Genomic DNA, 19,606 nt, shown 5'->3' on the forward strand with positions numbered 1-19,606 from the left:
GCTCCATAGAATGGAGAAATCTATTATCCTTTTACCTACGTGATGGGTCCCCTGCAAAGAACTACAGATCAATGAAGGCATTCGCCATGATCCAGTAATTGACAAATACCTATAGGCCCAAAACTGTGTATGGACATTCAATCCTCCCCATGCATCCCACATGGGAGGAGCGTGGGCGCGCATGATTGGCATAGCCTGCAAAATCCTGGACTCCACATTAACAAAGATACCCATTCTGACGCATGAAGTTCTCACTACCTTCATGGCAGAAGTGGCAGGTATCATCAACGCTCGACCTTTGGTTCCAGTTTCCTTGGACCCTGAAAATCCAACTATTCTCACCCCGGCCGCCTTGCTAACCCAGAAGACTGGCCAGCACCATTAGGGAACTTTGTTCCCAAAAATATGTATAAACAACAATGGAGACAAGTTCAACTGTTTGCCAACACCTTCTGGAAGCGCTGGAAGCAAGAATACTTGTCTACTCTACAGGATCACCACAAATGGAAGATCAAAGAGTCTAACCTAGAAGAAGGAGAGCTTGTCTTGCTGAGAGACAAGGATGCACATCGGAACTCTTGGCCCATGGGACTTGTGCATCAAGTTCTACCCAGCTCTGTTGGACTAGTTTGCCAAGTTGAAGTCCAGATCACAAAACCGCAAGAGTCAGATCGTGACTCAAAGACTTTCATTAAAAGGCTTTACACCAGACTGATCACCGACCTGGTACTGCTGCTGAGGAGGACAGAACTTGAAAATTGAACCTCGAACTATGCATATTTGTGTCCATCTCATAATTGCATTGTTTGATGTTTGCCTTTGTTTATCTTAGTTATAGTTAATTAATATTGGAAATTTATAATTCCAGGCGGGGAGTGTGCTGTTAGAGCAAGTAGTATTTTAAGGGTTAAGAACTGTGTCTAGAGCAAGTAGCATTTTAAGGGTTAAAATGCTGTCCCCTTAAGGGATGGCCTTCTGGGAAATGTAGTGTTAATTGTTTGGTCAGATCTGTGTTCTAACTGGCCACTGGGAGGGACTTGTGTTTTTATTACGGGATATCCTGTTTACATGCCAGTCTATTATCTCTCCAGGAATCCTAGCCACGAGGGTTGGGAGCTCCGTAGAATGGAGAAATCTATTATCCTTTTATCTACGCCAGTGTTTCCCAAACTTGACAATTTTAAGGCATGTGGACTTCAACTCCCAGAATTCCACAGCCAGCGTGTATTTGGGACGCAGTGGGTCCCAATTACAATCTGCATTCCAGAGGAATTTCTGCAGTATCTGTAAGTTATTGACTTGAGGATGCCTGGAATAAAGTAATTTTGTCTGATTCATCCGTGGAGTTAATTCTGCCTGCTTCAAGTGAAATCCAGCAATCTCCTTTGCTTGAGCCAGGAAACCCATGATCCTGTTATCAAAATCCAGATGCTTGGCAACCGGTTCATACTTATGACCCTTGCTGTGTCCTGGGATCATATGATCACCTTCTGCAACTTTTTGACAAACAAAATCAATGGAGAAGCCAGATTCATTTAACAACCGTGTTACTAACTTATCAACTGCAGTGACTCACTTAACAACTCTGACAAGAAAGGTCGTAAAATGGGGCAAACCCTACTGAACAAATGTCTCACTTAACAACAGAAAATTTGGGCTCAAATGTAGTCATAATTCGAAGACTACCTGTATTTTTATTAACTCTACTGATAATTGCTTTTATTAGTGCAGCTTGGAGATTACTGTGATCCACTGAGAGCAGGCGTGTCAACTGCCGACCCATGGGCCGGATGCGTCATGCTGAAACTGTGCCCACCCCGGCAATGGAAAAAAAGTTGCGATATGTCACAACACATCATGTAACATTGTGAGTTTGACACGCCTGACTTAGAGCCTGTTGATTTGGTCCAATGCAGTTTATATACTAAATAAATAAAACATCTAGCTAAATAGTAAATCCATTTCTGCAGGGAACCTGTCTTAGAAATGTTTCCCTCATTTAAGTTCAATAGTCGATAATGCAGAAAAATGGAAACATTTTGGGTGTCCGTAAACAAATAGAAATAATACTGCATACTCACATGTGGGACAGATATCAATAATGTAAGACAGAATATATTAACAAAATAAACTCATGTATTCCTAACAAAGAACCTATTGTTGAACAGATCTGATTTTTTTTATTTCACTCGGGGCTGTTATTAATCACCAAGTCATTGAGAGCACATTCAATAGAGATTGGTTTATCACCCAGGACTCCCTGGGCTTTTGGCATTAATTATTATAACAAATAGTCTCTCCGTGTATTTTTCTTGCTTTTGGCTTGGCACTGGTGGGTCGGCTAATATTTTTTGGGTGGGACAGATTTAGCTCTGAAGTTTCAGAAGCTGATCTTAAACTTTGTCTTACTCTTACAGTATCTCCCTGGGTGCAGAACTCAGTACTGATTTGCAAAGATAGTGTGGTGGAATGTAGTACAGGAGCAGTCTCCAACTTTTGCGGTGAGCATCAAGCCAATGCACATATGATTTGCATGAGTGGTAAATCAGCCTGCATGCAAATATGCATGTGTAGCTTGACTTGCATGAGTGGTAAATCAGCCTGCATGCAAATATGCATGTGCAGCTTGACTTGCATGAGTGGTGGACTGGCACGCAAGCATAGGCGCACACAGCTCAACTTGTGCAAGTTGAGCTGTGTGTTTATATCTGCATGCACCAACCTGCCGCTCGCGCAAGTCAGGGTATGCACAAATACGAGCTGGACTGCAGCTCGCATGGGCCGGTTTGGAATATGCCGCAGCCCAGGGGTTGGGGACCCCTATAGTACAGACTTGCAGGAGGGAGGGGGTCTTTCCCAAAGAGCAGAGGCAGCTCAGCGTGGAATCTTTGGTCCATAGCATGGGTGTAAAACTCGTGCATGTCGTGATGTATCGCAACGTCATGACATGTGACGTATCACAACTTTTTTTGCATTGCAGGAGCTGGGGTGGATGCGGTCTCTGCATGATGCAACCAGCCTAGGAGCCGCCAGTTTGACACCCCTGGCCTATAGGAATAGAGCAGTGTTTCCCAAACTTGACAATTTTAAGGCATGTGGACTTCAACTCCCAGAATTCCACAGCCAGCATTGCTGGCTGTGGAATTCTGGGAGTTGAAGTCCACATGCCTTAAAATTGTCAAGTTTGGGAAACACTGGAATAGAGTAAGAGAGGACTCTCCCTAATCTTTCACAGGGTATAACTAATAGTTTTGCAGACTGATGCTTTAATCTAGCAAATTCCTGACTATAGGTGAGCTGCAATAAAGAAAGGGATCTGGAGTAATTCCTATCATTCTTGGTTCCCTGAGCTTAACAATTAGATAATTTACCCAAAATAATATACATCTTTAATGTTAAATTTCACCACGCAAACAAGCTGTTTTGCATTTTTTTCTTTTTACTGAGCTTTGGAAAAAAAAAAGACATTGCAACCTAAAATAAATTACATATAATGTACAATATATATATATATATATATATATGTATATGTATGTATGTATGTATGTGTATATGTATATATATATATATTTATACACATTCAGTATGTATATACACACATATATTGATATAGGATTGACATATTATCTTTAAATATGTCTTCTGATCAAAACTATCCACTTCCAAAATCTAGAAAACAGCTTTGTGCAAAATTAAATAAAATCATTTCACTGTTGTAAAGCTTATAGAAAAATATAATTTGTCTAAAGAAACCTTGAAATGTTTCAGTATGTTTTGTCTTGTGTTAAGATGTCATGTGAAGTTACCAAATTAATCATGGGCACTGAGGGTTTCACTTAGCTCCCTTAATAGTGCACAGCTGCATGACAAGAACAGGAAGTTCCTGAGCAAATACGGGCATCACTTTCACTTTCCACATCAATAGCTGGAAGCTGGTGTTGTCCATGTTAAAGCTGCGCTTGGACTGCAGTAACCCTTGCTAACTATGTAACTGGCAATCCATAAAAGTCAATGGCCTGGCCAAGGGGAAGCTCTATAGCATATCCAAGTCACCAAAGCGTTAAGTAGCCCCATCAGGTTAATGAGTGACAAATGAAACACTAATTCCACAGACAGAGATCCTCTTCCACAGCACTGCAAGATTTCTGTTTGGACCATTTCCCCTGTGTAGGCTTTGATTTATTTAACACCATTCCATTTTGGCAAGTTCCTCCTAAAGTAATATAGTCTTATCCAAAGTTTTCTAAAGGAAAAAGATATATTATTATATTTGTTGTACAAGTGAGCACATATAGCAGTTTGTACAAATAGCCTTATTTTTCCCCTACCCAAGAGATTACTACTTTGGTTTAAATATTGGGGTGTGTGTGGGGGGGCACATTTCTTTTGAGAAAGACCCCTATTAACAAATGCCTGTCCCTCATCTCAACCACATTATCCTGCATAGCATCAAATATGAGAACAACACTATCAAATATAAAGTTTTAGATAAGACACCAATATTGTAATAAAGCTTCTGATTTAAAGGTCCACAATTGTTTTTAGAAAACAGTTACAAGGTTAGTGTAATACAGATGGTTCACAGTTGACTACCAAAGGGAAAACTCTCTTTTGTATCACAGATAACAATTAATCTTAAACAGAAGTGTTACCCTGTATTTAGTCTTATTCTGTATTTATCAAAGTCTCTTTTAAGATATTTCATCTCTAATTCTTTTTTTTTTTTGACTCAGGATCTTGTCTGGTAGTCTTAGCAGTATACAATATATTACACTGAATATTAAGAAAGCTAATCTCAGGGATCCACCATGGTACAGATCAAAAGAGTAAGGTCATGTTTCAGCAAGCAAAATAAAGCTAATGTTCCCCTCCCCCCACAAATCCCATGTGTATTTTTATATTTCATTAACAATAATAAAAAGAAATGGGGCAGGTAAGAAGATGATGCAGGACGGCAACACAATCCATGAATCAACAGAGAGACTTTGGTTGACCAAGGAAGGATAAGGTCCCAAGAACATAGGCTTCCTCTACTGAATAGCCGCCATGTCTTTTGCGATTGCATGAAATGAGAAAAAAGAATCAGTGGAAGGGGAAGAAGAAAAATAGAGACTGTTCCTTGAAGTTCCTCATCCATGCCAGCATACTTGGTATGCTATGAATTCATTATCTGAAACCTTCAGAAGCAAGGTCTCATTATGAAAAGTAAAGTGTGAGAGAAGAAGTAAACTTCCAGTTTTCCCTGCAGAGTTTTCATTTATTATTCATTGTCTTCTCTCATTTCTACGATGTCCGTCGTTTCATCTGTTGGAGGCATGTCAGTCATTGCTGAATCTTCACCTTCTGTAGCAGTCTCATTATCATTCCTCTTCTTTTTCTAGGTTGGAAAAAAACAACAACCAGTTTTGTAGAAGATGGCCTGCAGGCAAGTTGCTTACTTGCCTGCCTGCCTGCCTACGTTCCAGCCATCCATAGATATCTGGATAGCTTAGATAAACACACATGTAACGCATAAAATTATAAAGTGTTAAAAGTAAATGTCAAAATAATTAAACTCTGAAGAGATTTTAATCTCCTTTTTAAATTTTACCATTTAAGAAGAAGTCAGCCTCAACTACAAGGGCATTTTATTCCACAATAAATGGGCCGTGCAAACAAGCGAAGTCCCATCCGCGGGATGCAGGCAGCCTGAGAAACCACGCCCCCTCCGGTCTGTGGAAAAACCTGTCTCCATGGAACCAGTCCTTGGTGCCCGAAAGGTTGGGGGGCACTGCTCTACTTCACACAGCAATAAATTTAGTAACATGCCTATAATAAACAAGTCTTCAGTTCAAGTGAGCATTTCTGGTCTTCAGAAATCATCACCATTACTGTAGGCTGGGGGTCTTCAAACTTGGCCCTTTTATGACTTATGGACTTCAACTCCCAGAATTCTTCAGCCAGCATACCTGGCTGAGGAATTCTGGGAGTTGAAGTCCACAAGTCATAAAAGGGCCACATTTGAAGACCCCTGCTGTAGGCCGAAGGTACAAGCAGATAAGCAAGAGATCTGTCTTTTTCTGAGAGAATGTCTTACCTGTTTTTGATAGACGTAACAAGCTGCTATTGCAACCATAGTTGATTCTCCTACAAAGCCAGCCAGAAGTGATCCTACACCTAGAGTAGCTCCATGGACCCTAAGAATATCAGAAAGAGAAACATTCTATTCTCTCATTCTTAATCACTATATTTTAACAATAAATACTACTAGAATGATGAAAGCTTGGTTACATTGATACTTTAAATAATGTTCTTTCTGTATATTGTTACAGACTAAAAACAATTGCCTCGATATCACTTCCAAAAATTTTTCCCTGGTCCAGTCATTGACTGCAATGTTAAAGTTTGATTACTACTAGCACAATAAGATGCAGAATGATTGTCCTGGTTGTGAGGAAAAATGCAGAGTTTGGGAACCATATCTTCATGATGGGAGAGAGGCCCCAAGCAGGAAGGGCCTCTCAGAGAGAAGGAGGCCAAACTGATGTCAGGTAGTACAGATAGTCTAAGGGATGGGGATGTTATAGAGAAGAGTAGGCTACTAGAGAAAAATCAAGAACTTGAAACACTGAAACAAGAATTGTATGGCCAAAGCATGTGTCATACAACACAGGACTAAGTAACAAAAAAAAAAAAAGCCATAAGCAACAACAGAATTACAGACAGTGCTCTAGGTATGAACAGGTTACATTCAAAGAAATTGTCTGGAAGTCCGTTTTGTTTGCAAGTCCAACAAAAGTACGTATGTGATGTGCTGTAAACTAACCTTCTCCCAACTTCTAGGACCTTCTAATTTGAAGTTGCAGACAAGATTGTTCATATCGGTGAAAGTTTGAAACTCGAAAATTCATAAATAGACTAATGTCTGTATATTCCTGTGGTACTGATTACTCATTACTCTCCACTGCCAGGTAGATGAGCAGTGTAAAACAGCAGTGTTTGTTACCTTGTATGTGTGTTTGATTCCTAGCCTGCCACACAACCTAATCACAAAATCTAGGTTTTAGAGTCATCTTCCAACATCTTGCCATAATAGTTTTCCTGACAGAAAAAAAAAGGAACTATGTAAACTCTTACAATTCTGAAATGTGTATATAGTTTCCTCCAGGCAGGAAGATCCCTGCTCCTCCATCATATCATTATTTCTGTACATGAGTTGTGATTTGAAAACTGAACATATATATTCTAAACACCAGAGTCCCAAAGTCATCATCTGATCAGTTATTTTAGTGTGTTCGAAATGCAGCAAAGTCGCACATTTGGGAAATAATGCCCAGAATTGAGTTTTTTCATTAAAGATCTTTACAGATAAATATATAATTATCAGCCAAAATTAATGGGGAAAAAAATAACAGAGGCAATCAACAGTTTCAATCAAGTTTTAGAAACGCTTCATCAACTCCAAACCTTACTTGCAAGTAATCCTATCTCCAAACCAAGGCTGTTTGGCATGCATCTAGACTAAATTACTTCGAATTATTTGGAATTCTCCTTATGGTTTTACAAAGCTCCATCCTCTTTAAAAATATTGGCTCTGTTTCAGTAGAAATGCAGAGCAGTCTCTGCATTGCTGAAAGAAATCAAGAAAAACAGAAAGGTAGCCCATGCTCACAAAAAGGATTGTCTGCTCCAGCAAACAGTTGAAGCAAACCCTGATTTAAATGTGGAAGGCTATCACTATGGGTTTAATTGTTGGGCTGATAGCATCCTTGCCTCTCTTTATGCAGTTCCTTAACCACTTCTGTGTGCAGTTGAACTGTGACCTAGCCAAGTAACAATTAGATGTGGATGGAGAATATTGTGTTTTAATGCAACGGATAGCCTGTAACTTTGTGTTACCGAAGTCATAGCATCATTAATACAAAATACCAAAGGCTAACAAGAGTATAACTTACCCTAAGTAAGGCAACACAATCAAACTGGTGATGAGAACAATGATGCGCAGTACTGAGCTAGGAGCTAGGACAAAAGTCTTTTTCAACGTCATCAACCATCCTGTCAAATGTGCTCTTACTGTGACTAAAGAAGAACACAGAAAGAACAATTACTGGCAGCAAAACCTCGGATACATGCTCAATGTCTAAGAGACAATTCTAGTTCCCTCCAGGAAAAAAAAAAATGATTGCCTTTCTTTCTCAGGTACTACATGAAGTTCTGAACTACATAAGAAAATGAGCATTATTCATGATTAAAGAAGCTGCAAACACAGACGTAAATAGCTAGAGTTACGATACACTATGAGTAGTAGCAAAATCTGATTTATTCTGTTGCTTAAAAAATAGGATTTGCCAATAAACAATCCTTTGGCTAACATACTACTAAACTGTAAGATCCTTGTGATATAGTTTGTTGCCCTCTCAAAATAGCACATTTCTAGTAAAGGCCTGATCTACCTTCTTCAACCTAAAAGATGCAGCATTAACACAACTAACTCCAGACTTGGAGTCCTGCTCAGATGGGAGAACATGAAAGGAGCCTGCCTGAAGATTGCATTATTTTTGGCAATTGGGCATCCCTTGGGCAATGGTGTTGTCACTGGCAAATCCTTTCAATCCAGACACACCCTTTGATTAACTTGGTTAGGTGCCTCTGACATGAACACAGACTTGCTCAGACTGAGGATCTTTATTTTATCTTGAATTAATCTGTATTGCCTCATAGTTTACATTTTAATTCAGGGACCTTCAAACTTGGTCCTTTTATGACTTGTGGACTTCAACTCCCAGAATTCCTCAGCCAGCGTGTCTGATTGAGGAATTCTGGGAGTTGAAGTCCACAAGTCATAAAAGGGCCAAATTTGAAGACCCCTGTTTTAATTTAAAGTAGCTGGAATTATCCTGATTGTTGTTAATACAGAAGAAAGTATACATGGTTGAATGCCAGAGCAATAACTAGGGTGGGGCAGTTCCATTATCTAATGTTTTGTTCTGCCATGATTCCCATTCTCTGTTCACACCCAGATTAAAATGCTAGTTTTAGTCTTCAAAAACCTAGCCAGTAGTCAATAGCAGAAGTTCCTTCCAGAGGTTTTCTACTGTAAGTGTCCTTCCCAAGTACAACCAAACAACTGGGAAACAAGGAAAGGACTGTCTTGGTGAGCTACTTGTGAAACATTCTCTTCAGAAATATGCCTTGTTATGGTGTTTTTTTTAATATTCCAGATGAAGACTTGACTTCATTTCACTTTAGTTGAAACTGTGATTTTAAAATGTGGGCTCTCAATATGTTTGAAAATCTTAGTATGCTTATTTTTGTTTTATTTTAATTCCCTTCTGAGTAAACATATTTTTATTTTATCATTATTTGCATTTAATATTACATTTGGTCAAATATGGACTAGAAGGCAAGAGGTCATGAGTTTTAGTCTTGCCGTAAGTATGGAGGCCAGCTGGGTGACTGGGTCAATCACCCTCTCAGGCCTAGGAAGATGATGTAAGACACTTCTGCAAATGTTGCCAAGAAAACTGCAAGAATTTGTGCCCATAGTATTTTCCCAATAATAACTTTCTCTAAAATACCTGCACATAACAAATTCAATATTGTCCTAAGATGAGCCTTGTTTGGATGTGTGGTTTTCCTGTGCGTGAAGAGCTTTTCTTTATCCAGAATCAACTGACACATTCTTTAAATGGAAGCTCTGGACAAGTCATAAAGGTTGATTGTTCCAAATGTGAGCTGTATTTCTACAAGTGTTGCCTTTGGGTGGATTGTTATGCAAAGCAGAAAAAGCTCTGGGTTAATGTAAATATTTTGTGCCATTCATTTCTTTGGTTTTCTACATACCTGGTACGGGAAAGAAGGAGAAGATGCGAAGAGGAATGACGCAGAGCTCTGCAAAAGCAAAATCGACGCCAATGATGTCGACCAAGATCTTCTCAGACACATTAGGTGTCCAAAACATCACAAAGCAAAGCTGGAAGAGTCAGAAAATAATACTTCATGATTAGATATCATCTCTTAATTAGCTAAACATGCCATTGGTTTTCAAAATATAGAACTTCAGCTCTCAAAACACTTCCAACTTACAGTATGTTTAGGACTGCTAGGCTCACTGAAGGTTACCATTCATTAGACCAGTGGTTCTCAACCTGTGGGTTGGGACCCCATTTGGGGTCGAACGACCATTTCACGGGGGTCGCCAAATAAGGCTGTCCGCCATTTTTTTCCTCCTTTTCTTTGGCCATGCCCCTGGCACCCGGTGATGTATAAGTGGTTGGGGGTCACAACATGGGGAACTGTATTATGGGGTCGCGGCATTAGAAAGGTTGAGAACCACTGCACTAGACTTATAAGCCTACTATTTTATTTAAAATGAAATTAATATTTTATTTAAAATGATATTCTTGCTCCATACTGTCAATATTTCTACCTGCATGAAAAATTCCAGGTTTAACTTCCCTTTCCATATTCCCAAAGCAATTCCATTTTGACTGCTGACCTAAATTTCTCTGTAAAAATGTAGTGAAAATATGCTTTTAAAGCCAGATTAACATTTCCTTGTTATATTTCTCTCTTAGTCAATATGCTGCTAATGTTCCTTTATTTTAATGCCTTCAGTCATTCATTTTTAACCACAACTGAGAGGTTTGCAGATTAAATCAAAAAAACAAAAACACTTCTAATCTTTGGAAAATGAAGTCTTCCAAGAACATCACATTCACAGCTCTTCTGAAATATGTTTTTAAACTTATATAAGTACAACCAAACATACATTTATAATAATATCTCTAAAGTATTGCACAGTTTAAACATTTCTTGCAGTAGTTTATTTATTGGTTTTAATTTTTTACTTTTTTCAGCACCTAAATCTGTAACTAGTATACAAATGCCAAAATCTAATAACTATTTAAAACATTAAAACATAAAAATATAAATTCTCATACTAAAATACAATTATTTTTTTTTAGAAAGGACTCTTTTTTCTCATGTTTTCAGCATATGTTGCTTCACTGTTTAACTTAAAACTTTAAAACTGTAGCTTAACTTGGTAACTAAAAATAGTTGCATAAATTAAGAACTAAAATAAGATTAAGAAATCGCCTTTCTCTTTTTGAAATTAAGTATATTTCCTTTTTAAGTTTACATGAGAATGGATCTAGTTTCCTAATGACTGAAAATGAATTAACTACTGCCCATCTAATTCAACTTAGACAGCAATCTGTGGGTTAAAGGATTAAGAAATAACAAAAATTGGAAATTGCAATAAGAATATCTTCAGACAAAATTATTCAGTATTGGATCAAGATCTCAGGGTGAATTACTGAAATTAATTGGACGAAAGTTAGCCATAATCCACAGAGTTCTTTGATTTTAAGGATTTATTGCAGATCACAGATTCAGTGATCTATTTTAAGGAGCTGCCTGATTCTGGATCTGAGCCACAGTTTTGAGAAAATATTTGGAGAGACTTTTACCCCAAGCCAATCAGAAAATATTTTAACGTAGAATATATACAGTTTATCATTTCATTTAATGGGCTACAGCTCTTTTCATGTGAAGAAATGTAAGTGGCAGTGTGCACACATCTACTTCAATATAGCATGTATTAATTCTTTCGGCATAAAAAAAGATAAATAAGTGTTAAAAAATGAACAAGTAACTTTTAAAAAAAAGCACCTACATCTTGGACAAAAAACACAAAGTATACAACTGGAACTGCTTCAACTTGATGGGAGAGGCCTAAGTACAGAGCAACTGTTCAGCATACAAATCTGTTATGCCAACTTGTACACATCCATCTCATAAATCATTCCAATGGCCAACAGATACTCTCTCATTACCTAATGCAGTTTCTTCCATCTGTTTCTCTCTACAAAAGAAAAACAGAGGCTTCTGTCTGATCATATCAAGTCAGCCTATTCTCCTGTCTAGCTCAGTAACTTCTGTTCAACAGTTCTTTAAAGTTTCAGACTTTTCCAATTATCTGCACATAGGAGACTCTTCCAACTATCTGCAAACACTTAGGACTTCAGCAAGTACAAAGTACATGCTCTATGGTGATAGTTAATCTCAACATTCATATTCCCCACCTCCAAAATATTGTAGGTTTCAAAAGGGAAGTGACTACTGCTGCTGCTGCAGCTTACACAACTGTTAGGAAATGTTCTTCCAAAAATAGAAAAGGATCTTGCTTATACTCTCTGAAGCTGATGAGGTTGACTGAAGGACACCATGTCTCCTGGCTACTTGTGGCCCTCCATGACATATGTCACTGCCTAATTGTTTTTCCCTCCAGATGAAAATTTGATCTTTATTCCAGTAAGGAGGAAAAGAAGCTCACTAGTGGAATTGTATCACTTCCCATGACTTTAGACTGGATATCCTGATCTTTCAGTCCCCCCCCCACACACACACACACATTGCAGCCAAGGAGGGCCAACATGATGCAGGCAATTGGACCAGGTTTTCCTCCCTGTAGCTTAAGCTGTTTCACATGCGAATGGCTTTAATTCTGATGAAAACATATGGGTCATCATTAATTCAATGCAACTTTTCTTTATCTATGCCCAGTCCTTTTGGATTTATTTAGTAGTTTTAAATACAGGTAGTCCTCGACTTACAACAGTTCATTTAGTGACTGTTCAAAGTTACAACGGCACTGAAAAAAGTGACATAACCGTTTTTCACACTTACGACCTTTGAAGCATCCCCGTGATCCTGTCATTAAAAAAATCGGAGGCTTGGCAACTGGTTCATACTTATGACCGTTGCTGTGTCCTAAGGTCATGTGATCATCTTTTGCTACCTTCTGACAAGCAAAGTCAACGAGGAAGCGAGATTCACTTAACAACCAGGTTACTAACTTATCAACTGCAGTGATTCAGTTAACAACGGTGGCAAGGAAGATCGTAAAATGGGACAAAACTCACTGAACAACAGAAATTTTGGCCTCAATTGTGGTTGTAAGTCAAGGACTATCTGTACATTTAGAATTTATTTAGAAATTCTACTTTTCAAGATACTACAACTGCTACCAAAATGGCTTACAAATGACATTTACATTTTTAAAGCAGAAAATCTGATCTCCTTCCTCCAAAATTACGTGTCCTGGGGGAAGAAAAGATAGAGTCCACTTAGTCCTAGAACAAGACTCTGGGTTAGTCTCTCTCTGCCTTTCTCCTTTTTTTTTTCTGCAATGCTTTTGGCAATTGCTCTGTGCAAGCAGTATTAAGAAGCAAGCCACAAGAAGGAAAACAGTATGATCACATTAGAAAATTTTCTTCCTTTCCTTCTCAACATTAGGTATTGAGTCAGAATAGAACATTTTTATTGGAAGAGTCAATTTGATCTAACAGAATAACAAAGTTGGAAGGGACTTTAGAGGTGTTCTACTCCAACCATCTCCTGTTCAAGCAGGAGACACTATATGAGACCCTAAATCGAGCAGGAGGATACCTTGGGGCAGGAGGTCACATTCTTGGAGAGGGCTCTGTTGTAACTTTGAATGGTTGCTAAGTGACCAAGTTATAAGTTGAGGACTACTTGTAGAGAGAGAAGAATGTATCCAAAAATGAAAAAAAAAAATGGAAAGACTATTATAATGGGAGAGTAATGTGCTAAACCAGGCATGTCAAACTCGTGACATCACGTGACATCACAAGATGTATCGGGACTTTTCCCCCATTGCCGGCAATGGGGTGAGCGCAGTTTCAGAGTGACCATCCAGCCCGGGAGTTTTACATGCCTGTGCTAAACAATCTCTTTTTTTTTTCTTAAAAATACATCTGAAAGATGCTGAGAACTATCCAAGCTGTTTGATTACTAGTCCAAAAATGGATTAAGAACCTGTTTGACTAGAATGTAGGCACTGTATGTTTTTTATAAGGGTAAAACCTAGTCTCCCAGTCTAATAACATAAAGTACTTTGCTGTTAAAATATTGAAGGTAGCATTTTATTTAGTTCACCAAACTTCCCAAAAACAGCTAAGGATTCTACTTATTGATAAAAAAGAATATATATAGCTCTGGGTTAAAATGAGGGGTCCTTGGTGCTCTAAAAGGGAACAAAATGACCAAAAGATCTCTCCATAAGCAATCAACACCCAGGTGAGCATAGAGCAACCAAGGAACTGCCAAACAAGATAATAATAAACAGCTGAACTAAAGAACACCAGGACCTCTCCCACCAACACTGGCAGGACAAACCACTAGAACACGGGTCTTCAAACTTGGCCTTTTTATGATTTGTGGACTTCAACTCCCAGAATTCCTCAGCCAGCACTCTGGCTGAGGAATTCTAGGAGTTGAAGTCCACAAGTCATAAAAGGGCCAAGTTTGAAGACCCCTGCACTAGAATATAAATTGAGAGCAAATCCTACTCCCTTACTAGCACCAATGATGCTACCTAGTTTGGGTAATTAAAAACATCTGCAAGAAAAAAACCAAACTCAGAGAGCACCAAGGACCTGTCATTTTATATATTGTTTGGTATTTATTTATCAAATTTATACAGCTGCCCATCTCATGAGTGTGACTGTGGGTGGTGTGCAGTAAAGCCAACAATTAAATTTAATATTAAAAACAGGAAGCATCAGTAATAATATTTAGCAGAAGTCAACACATTTGCATGTGACTTATTCAAGGTTTTCTTACACAAGCATTTTAATTTATGAACATAAAGACTTTAGGCAGATAATGAACAGCTGGGAGACTCAAGGATAAATGAAGGACCTGTCTAATTAAGAAGATTAATGAGATTTTTGATTAAGAATAAGCACTAACTCACAATGAAGTCTATTTTTAGAAGCCAATCCCCAATATATAGCCAACCATACTTGCTGAAAAGGAAAGAGAGGGTGAAGAGAACATTAGTGATGGAGTTCAGCTGATAACTTTTTCATGAAAGATTTGAGTGTTATTACTGTGCTTTGCTGTGCTATAATATAATAATGGTAGAGTCTAAAAAAGTATTTATTAGCAGGAATACCACATAACTATGAAGTTTCTTTTCACTTTTTTGTTTACTCAAAAATGCTACTGCAATTCTTGCTTCAAAGATTTGAGAGACAGATATTTAAGTCCATCTGAATTCTTTAAAGCTAAATTAATGAGATATAACAATGTGCAAATTATATTCCAAGTTTGTTATTGCTCTCTTTTATTCAGATTCTGTTTGATTTTGTTTGATATTTATTTGTTCTTTTCTCAGTAAGATTGCCTTGTGACTTGAAGGAGAAAAGACAAATTCAGAATGATTTTAACACCAAGTTCCCAATATTTACTACTATTCCAAGGAACAACATCCTAAGAAAGCACCTGCTTTGCAAATTAGGTCAGTTCCTAGCATCTCCAAGTCAGGATGGGAAAGATCCTCACTTCTGTGCTAGTCAACACAAAAAATAATAAACTCAGATAGTTGACTTTGAATAAACATCTTGCTGTATTGGTTTTTCTAATATAAGAAAAGAGAGGAATAATTTATTTTGTAATCAGTTCTTGGAAATCTGAATGCTCAATGTGGCAACCGAAACAGATTCTAGCTGTCTGAAAAAAATAGCGCAAACAATATTTCACAACATCATTTTCACATATTCAATAATTGAGTTTGCTAGAAATATAGAGAAAGGCAAAAGTTCTGAAACTGATTTTTACTTTTCATATGAGAGGTTTCATCTATTTAAAAAGAAAATTGTATCTGAAATCTAATTCAATTGTATAAAAATAGTATTTTCAACAATTTTGTTATATCTTATATGTATTTAATGTTTTGTTTTACTTTCTCAAGTATACTAAATAGATCAAATTCATAATCTCAGTGGCAGCATTCTTTTCTGCAAACATTCTAAAACAAAGAACCAAAACAGTAGTGGGCAAATGTAGGGAGTGCAAAGATAAGGTGAAAGAGTAAACAAATATTTGCTGCTGGCCTATTTGCTAACCTTAAGAGGACAGATCCTACATGCTCCAAAACCTAGTGTTTACAGCAGTGGTTCTCAACCTGTGGGTCGGGACCCCATTTGGGGTCGAACGACCATTTCACGGGGGTCGCCAAACAAGGCTGTCCGCCATTTTTCCCCCTTTTCTTTGGCCACACCCCTGGCACCTGGTGATGTATAAGTGGTTGGGGGTCACCACAACATGGGGAACTGTATTATGGGGTCGCGGCATTAGAAAGGTTGAGAACCACTGGTTTACAGTCAATGGAGACACTGACAATGGTTCTGGATAAATGGTTATAGAATTTCCAGCCAGGAAGGCTATCAGCCAATCTCCTGATAATTCTCCTAGTAGTAGTTCTGGAGGATTAGGATAAAATATTGCATGGCTTACAGAGGTGGAGTGGGTAGATAACCATGTATATCCTGGTAAAGAATGTGGACGGAGAGTGGTTAAAATAGGGTTAATTTTAAAAGCAATAATAAGACAGTTGACTCCTTACCGTTAAAGAGAGGGCCATGCAGACAAAAGTGAACTTTTTGATGTGTGTTCCTGTGACAGTACTGCTGGAATTCACCATTTTATTGCTGGGATTGTTCTAAGGTGAAAGGGAGAAAAAACAGTGCCATTAACCTTACTAGAGCAAATATATTTTATGTTCGGGGCAAATCATTAGACTTTGTCAACCTAATCTCTACTTATGCATTCCTCTGGATGAATTTAATGCTGAGTAAATTTGAGCTGAGAAACTTTAGAAAGTAAATTCTTTGCTGGCAAGAATTTGCCAATGAAAGAAACAACAGTGTCCAATAGGCTCTGCTTCTGGAAGTAACATCATAGTTCTGTTACCCATACTGCTATTCTTGCATGATGAAGCAGCCAAAAAAAAAAAAGAAAGTTGGCTGTAATTTTGCTTATTGCAGCTAGCAGCCACAAACCCATGAAGCTGCTTTCTTTATACCCACATCATTTCTTTCTAATCAGAATCAAAATGAACCGCATCCAACAAGCTTACAGAAGTGCATTTGCAATATTTCATAATTAGGATCCTCCATGTAGACAGCCCTCTGAATCTTGAGCTGGATCTCTTCCATTCAATAAATTAAAGCTTTTCACATAGCCACAGAACAATAGCTTTGAACATCTTGCAGCATAAGTGATAATCCTGATTTAGTGGGACTTACTCTACAGATTGGTTACCGCCACTGAATGCAACTTCTAAACAGAATACATATAAGAAATGGGAGGATGTTTTTCTATGCCAGTCACTGCTGTACAAATTGGTTAGAGATCATTAACCTTCTCCATTTGTCCATCTTCTCTCCAATTCCCTACTCTTTAATGGGAATTTACCCAAACCAATCCTGCAGCTTGATGCAGCAAGATGCTACTGCAGATGCTGAACACACAATAAGCTCTTATTTATTACAGTAGGTGTGTCTGCCTTCTTATAATATACCTACTGAATGTCCAGGCAAAATTTTCCAGATTCCTAGAGATCTATTAAGTCCAATGTGACCCACATGACAGTTGTTTTCATAGAAAAAAATATCCTCTCATCTCTCCCCAATGATCTAAATCACTGAACCCTGATTTACCCTACCTCTAATTAGCAATAAAAGTAACCTACAGAAAATGAAGGTCTGAACATCTAGTTTTTATTCACTCTGATGATTTGTACACATACTAAGTGACTTGATGTTCTGTTCTGCACAAAGAAATTCCAGATATCACTATGCAAATATTTAAAAAGCAACCTCTCTCTCTCCCTAAACCCACCCTCTATCTCGCTAGACAGATGGAGCTTCTGAAACAGAAGAAAGTGTTCATGCTAGAACAGCTGAAGCAGTGATGTCATTCTTAAAGGGAGCTAGGGATAAAAGGAAGCTAAGGGACACACACATACTTTTAGTGTGCATGTGTATACCCATCTTTGTGCATCATTTTCTTAGTTCATTAGTTGTGAGTCAGAGACTCAACGAAAAAAGAAAACCTCAATAGCTCTTTTACAGGATGCAATGTAAGAGAAAGTTTCTTGTCCACACAGATTGTTGAGGCTCTTTTTATATTCCATTGTATCTTTGTGCTCCATCCTTTGTTGACACATGGGGACACAACAGAGAAACAATTACCTTACAATTCCTTAAGGAAACAAAGGATTAACCTTTGGGTATGGAGGTCATTGTTCCAATCACTTCATAAGGAATAAAAAAGGTGGAGCGAGCAGGATGGAGCGAGATCAATGTATATGTGACAGTATCAGGAAAAGCAATCGGATAGACACAAACTAGTTTGCTCTGGCTTTTTTTTTTTTTTTTCTTCAAAATTCACTCCTCACAAAGCCTATTTCTTACAGAGTACTCTTGCCAAAACTGCATTTGGAAGGAAAACTAAGGCTTTGCTCACAGAACACAAGCTCACCTTGTCAAAAGCAGGATAAACAGCTCGGATCTCTGTCAACCAGCCATATGGCATGTGTCCCACTGGATACGTAGCTGTCAAAATTGCAACTGCCTACAGTGCAAAGGAAAGACAGAAGATTACAGATCAAATCTTCAGAGACAATGTGCTTTTTACCTAATATTCAGATGCTTCTATCACTGTTAGATCAGCAGTATTTTAAGACTGTCAAGCAGGCACCTGATTCATGACCACAGTAGATGCAAGCAACTAGGACTAGTAAATAAATACCTGGATTCACGTATTCTATTAAGTCATAATATTACTTTAATGCTGACTTAATATGTGTGAACCCCATAATTATGGTTTGTAAAACTGTGATTTATGGCTTAGTACACTGTGGCTTATTTAATAAAAAGCAGTTAAAGCAGACCATAGCATGGTATAATATGTGAATCCAATTTATGACTTTCAGTTGCAGAAAAATTTTAAGTTGCAACAATTCCAACTCAACTGCAACTGCTTTAAAATATATATACTTTGTCACCTTCATTCTGCATTTTCCCACATCCAGTAGACCTTTCTGATTTGATGACCATTCTCTAGTGAAATGTGGCACAATTGTTAACAGAGAAACACTGTTCAGAACTGTGGTAAAAATAAGCCAAACCATGACTTATGGAATGTTTTTGTTTCCATAGCAATTTATTCTATTTGTGATGCACTAGCATATGATTAACTGAAAATGGCAATGAAAGCCTCTGTGCTTCTCCCAACCATCCTGGAACGTGAGAGAGCACAAAACTGAAACTCATTACTAAACTTAATTTTAATTGAATCTAATTATTTTTCCCCTAAGCCCTCTTGATATTTTCTTGAAACACGGCTTCCAAACATGATTAAAGTTTGGGCCCATCCAGCTCATTCCACACATTTGGTCCAGATGTCATCTGCCTGCTATTGACAATTTTGTTGTGGTGCTATTCCAATTCAATGCAAGACTCTCCCCCCCCCCAAATTCTATAATCCTGTATTTTCATGGAATTTCTTGGAACATATACCACAAAACAGGCTAATCTGCATCTGTACAATGAAAGATCCATCTGAGTTGGAAAGCAAGGGGTAAACTGCATAAAACATTGAGAATGTTGTACTCAGTAATGAAAAGATATTCAGTAAATGGACAATATTTATACATCTTACCTAACTACTTGAGACTGCCTATGGAATTATGTTTTGTAAATCATGACTAGAAACACAAGCAAATGCGACTGCCTTGTGGATCATATCT

The 19,606-nt window shown here is 38.0% G+C and overlaps 1 protein-coding gene across 1 annotated transcript in view; it reads right to left on the bottom strand.

The window, feature by feature from the left end:
• Positions 1–4,239: 4,239 nt before the first annotated feature.
• ANKH (ANKH inorganic pyrophosphate transport regulator) overlaps positions 4,240–19,606 on the bottom strand; it is a 97,715-nt gene continuing 82,348 nt past the window's right edge. Inside the window, exons 7-12 of the mRNA XM_039346778.1 lie at positions 18,337–18,429; positions 16,418–16,513; positions 9,823–9,952; positions 7,935–8,058; positions 6,077–6,176; positions 4,240–5,377 (exon numbers count right to left, since the gene is read on the bottom strand). Of these exons, the coding sequence (XP_039202712.1) occupies positions 5,261–5,377; positions 6,077–6,176; positions 7,935–8,058; positions 9,823–9,952; positions 16,418–16,513; positions 18,337–18,429 (660 nt within the window). The 3' untranslated portion in view covers positions 4,240–5,260. The remainder of the gene's footprint in view (positions 5,378–6,076; positions 6,177–7,934; positions 8,059–9,822; positions 9,953–16,417; positions 16,514–18,336; positions 18,430–19,606) is intronic.

Source organism: Crotalus tigris, unplaced genomic scaffold (genome assembly GCF_016545835.1).
Source record: "Crotalus tigris isolate CLP2741 ecotype Arizona unplaced genomic scaffold, ASM1654583v1 scf7180000018018.2415403412:4055106, whole genome shotgun sequence".
Lineage (NCBI taxonomy): Eukaryota > Metazoa > Chordata > Lepidosauria > Squamata > Viperidae > Crotalus > Crotalus tigris.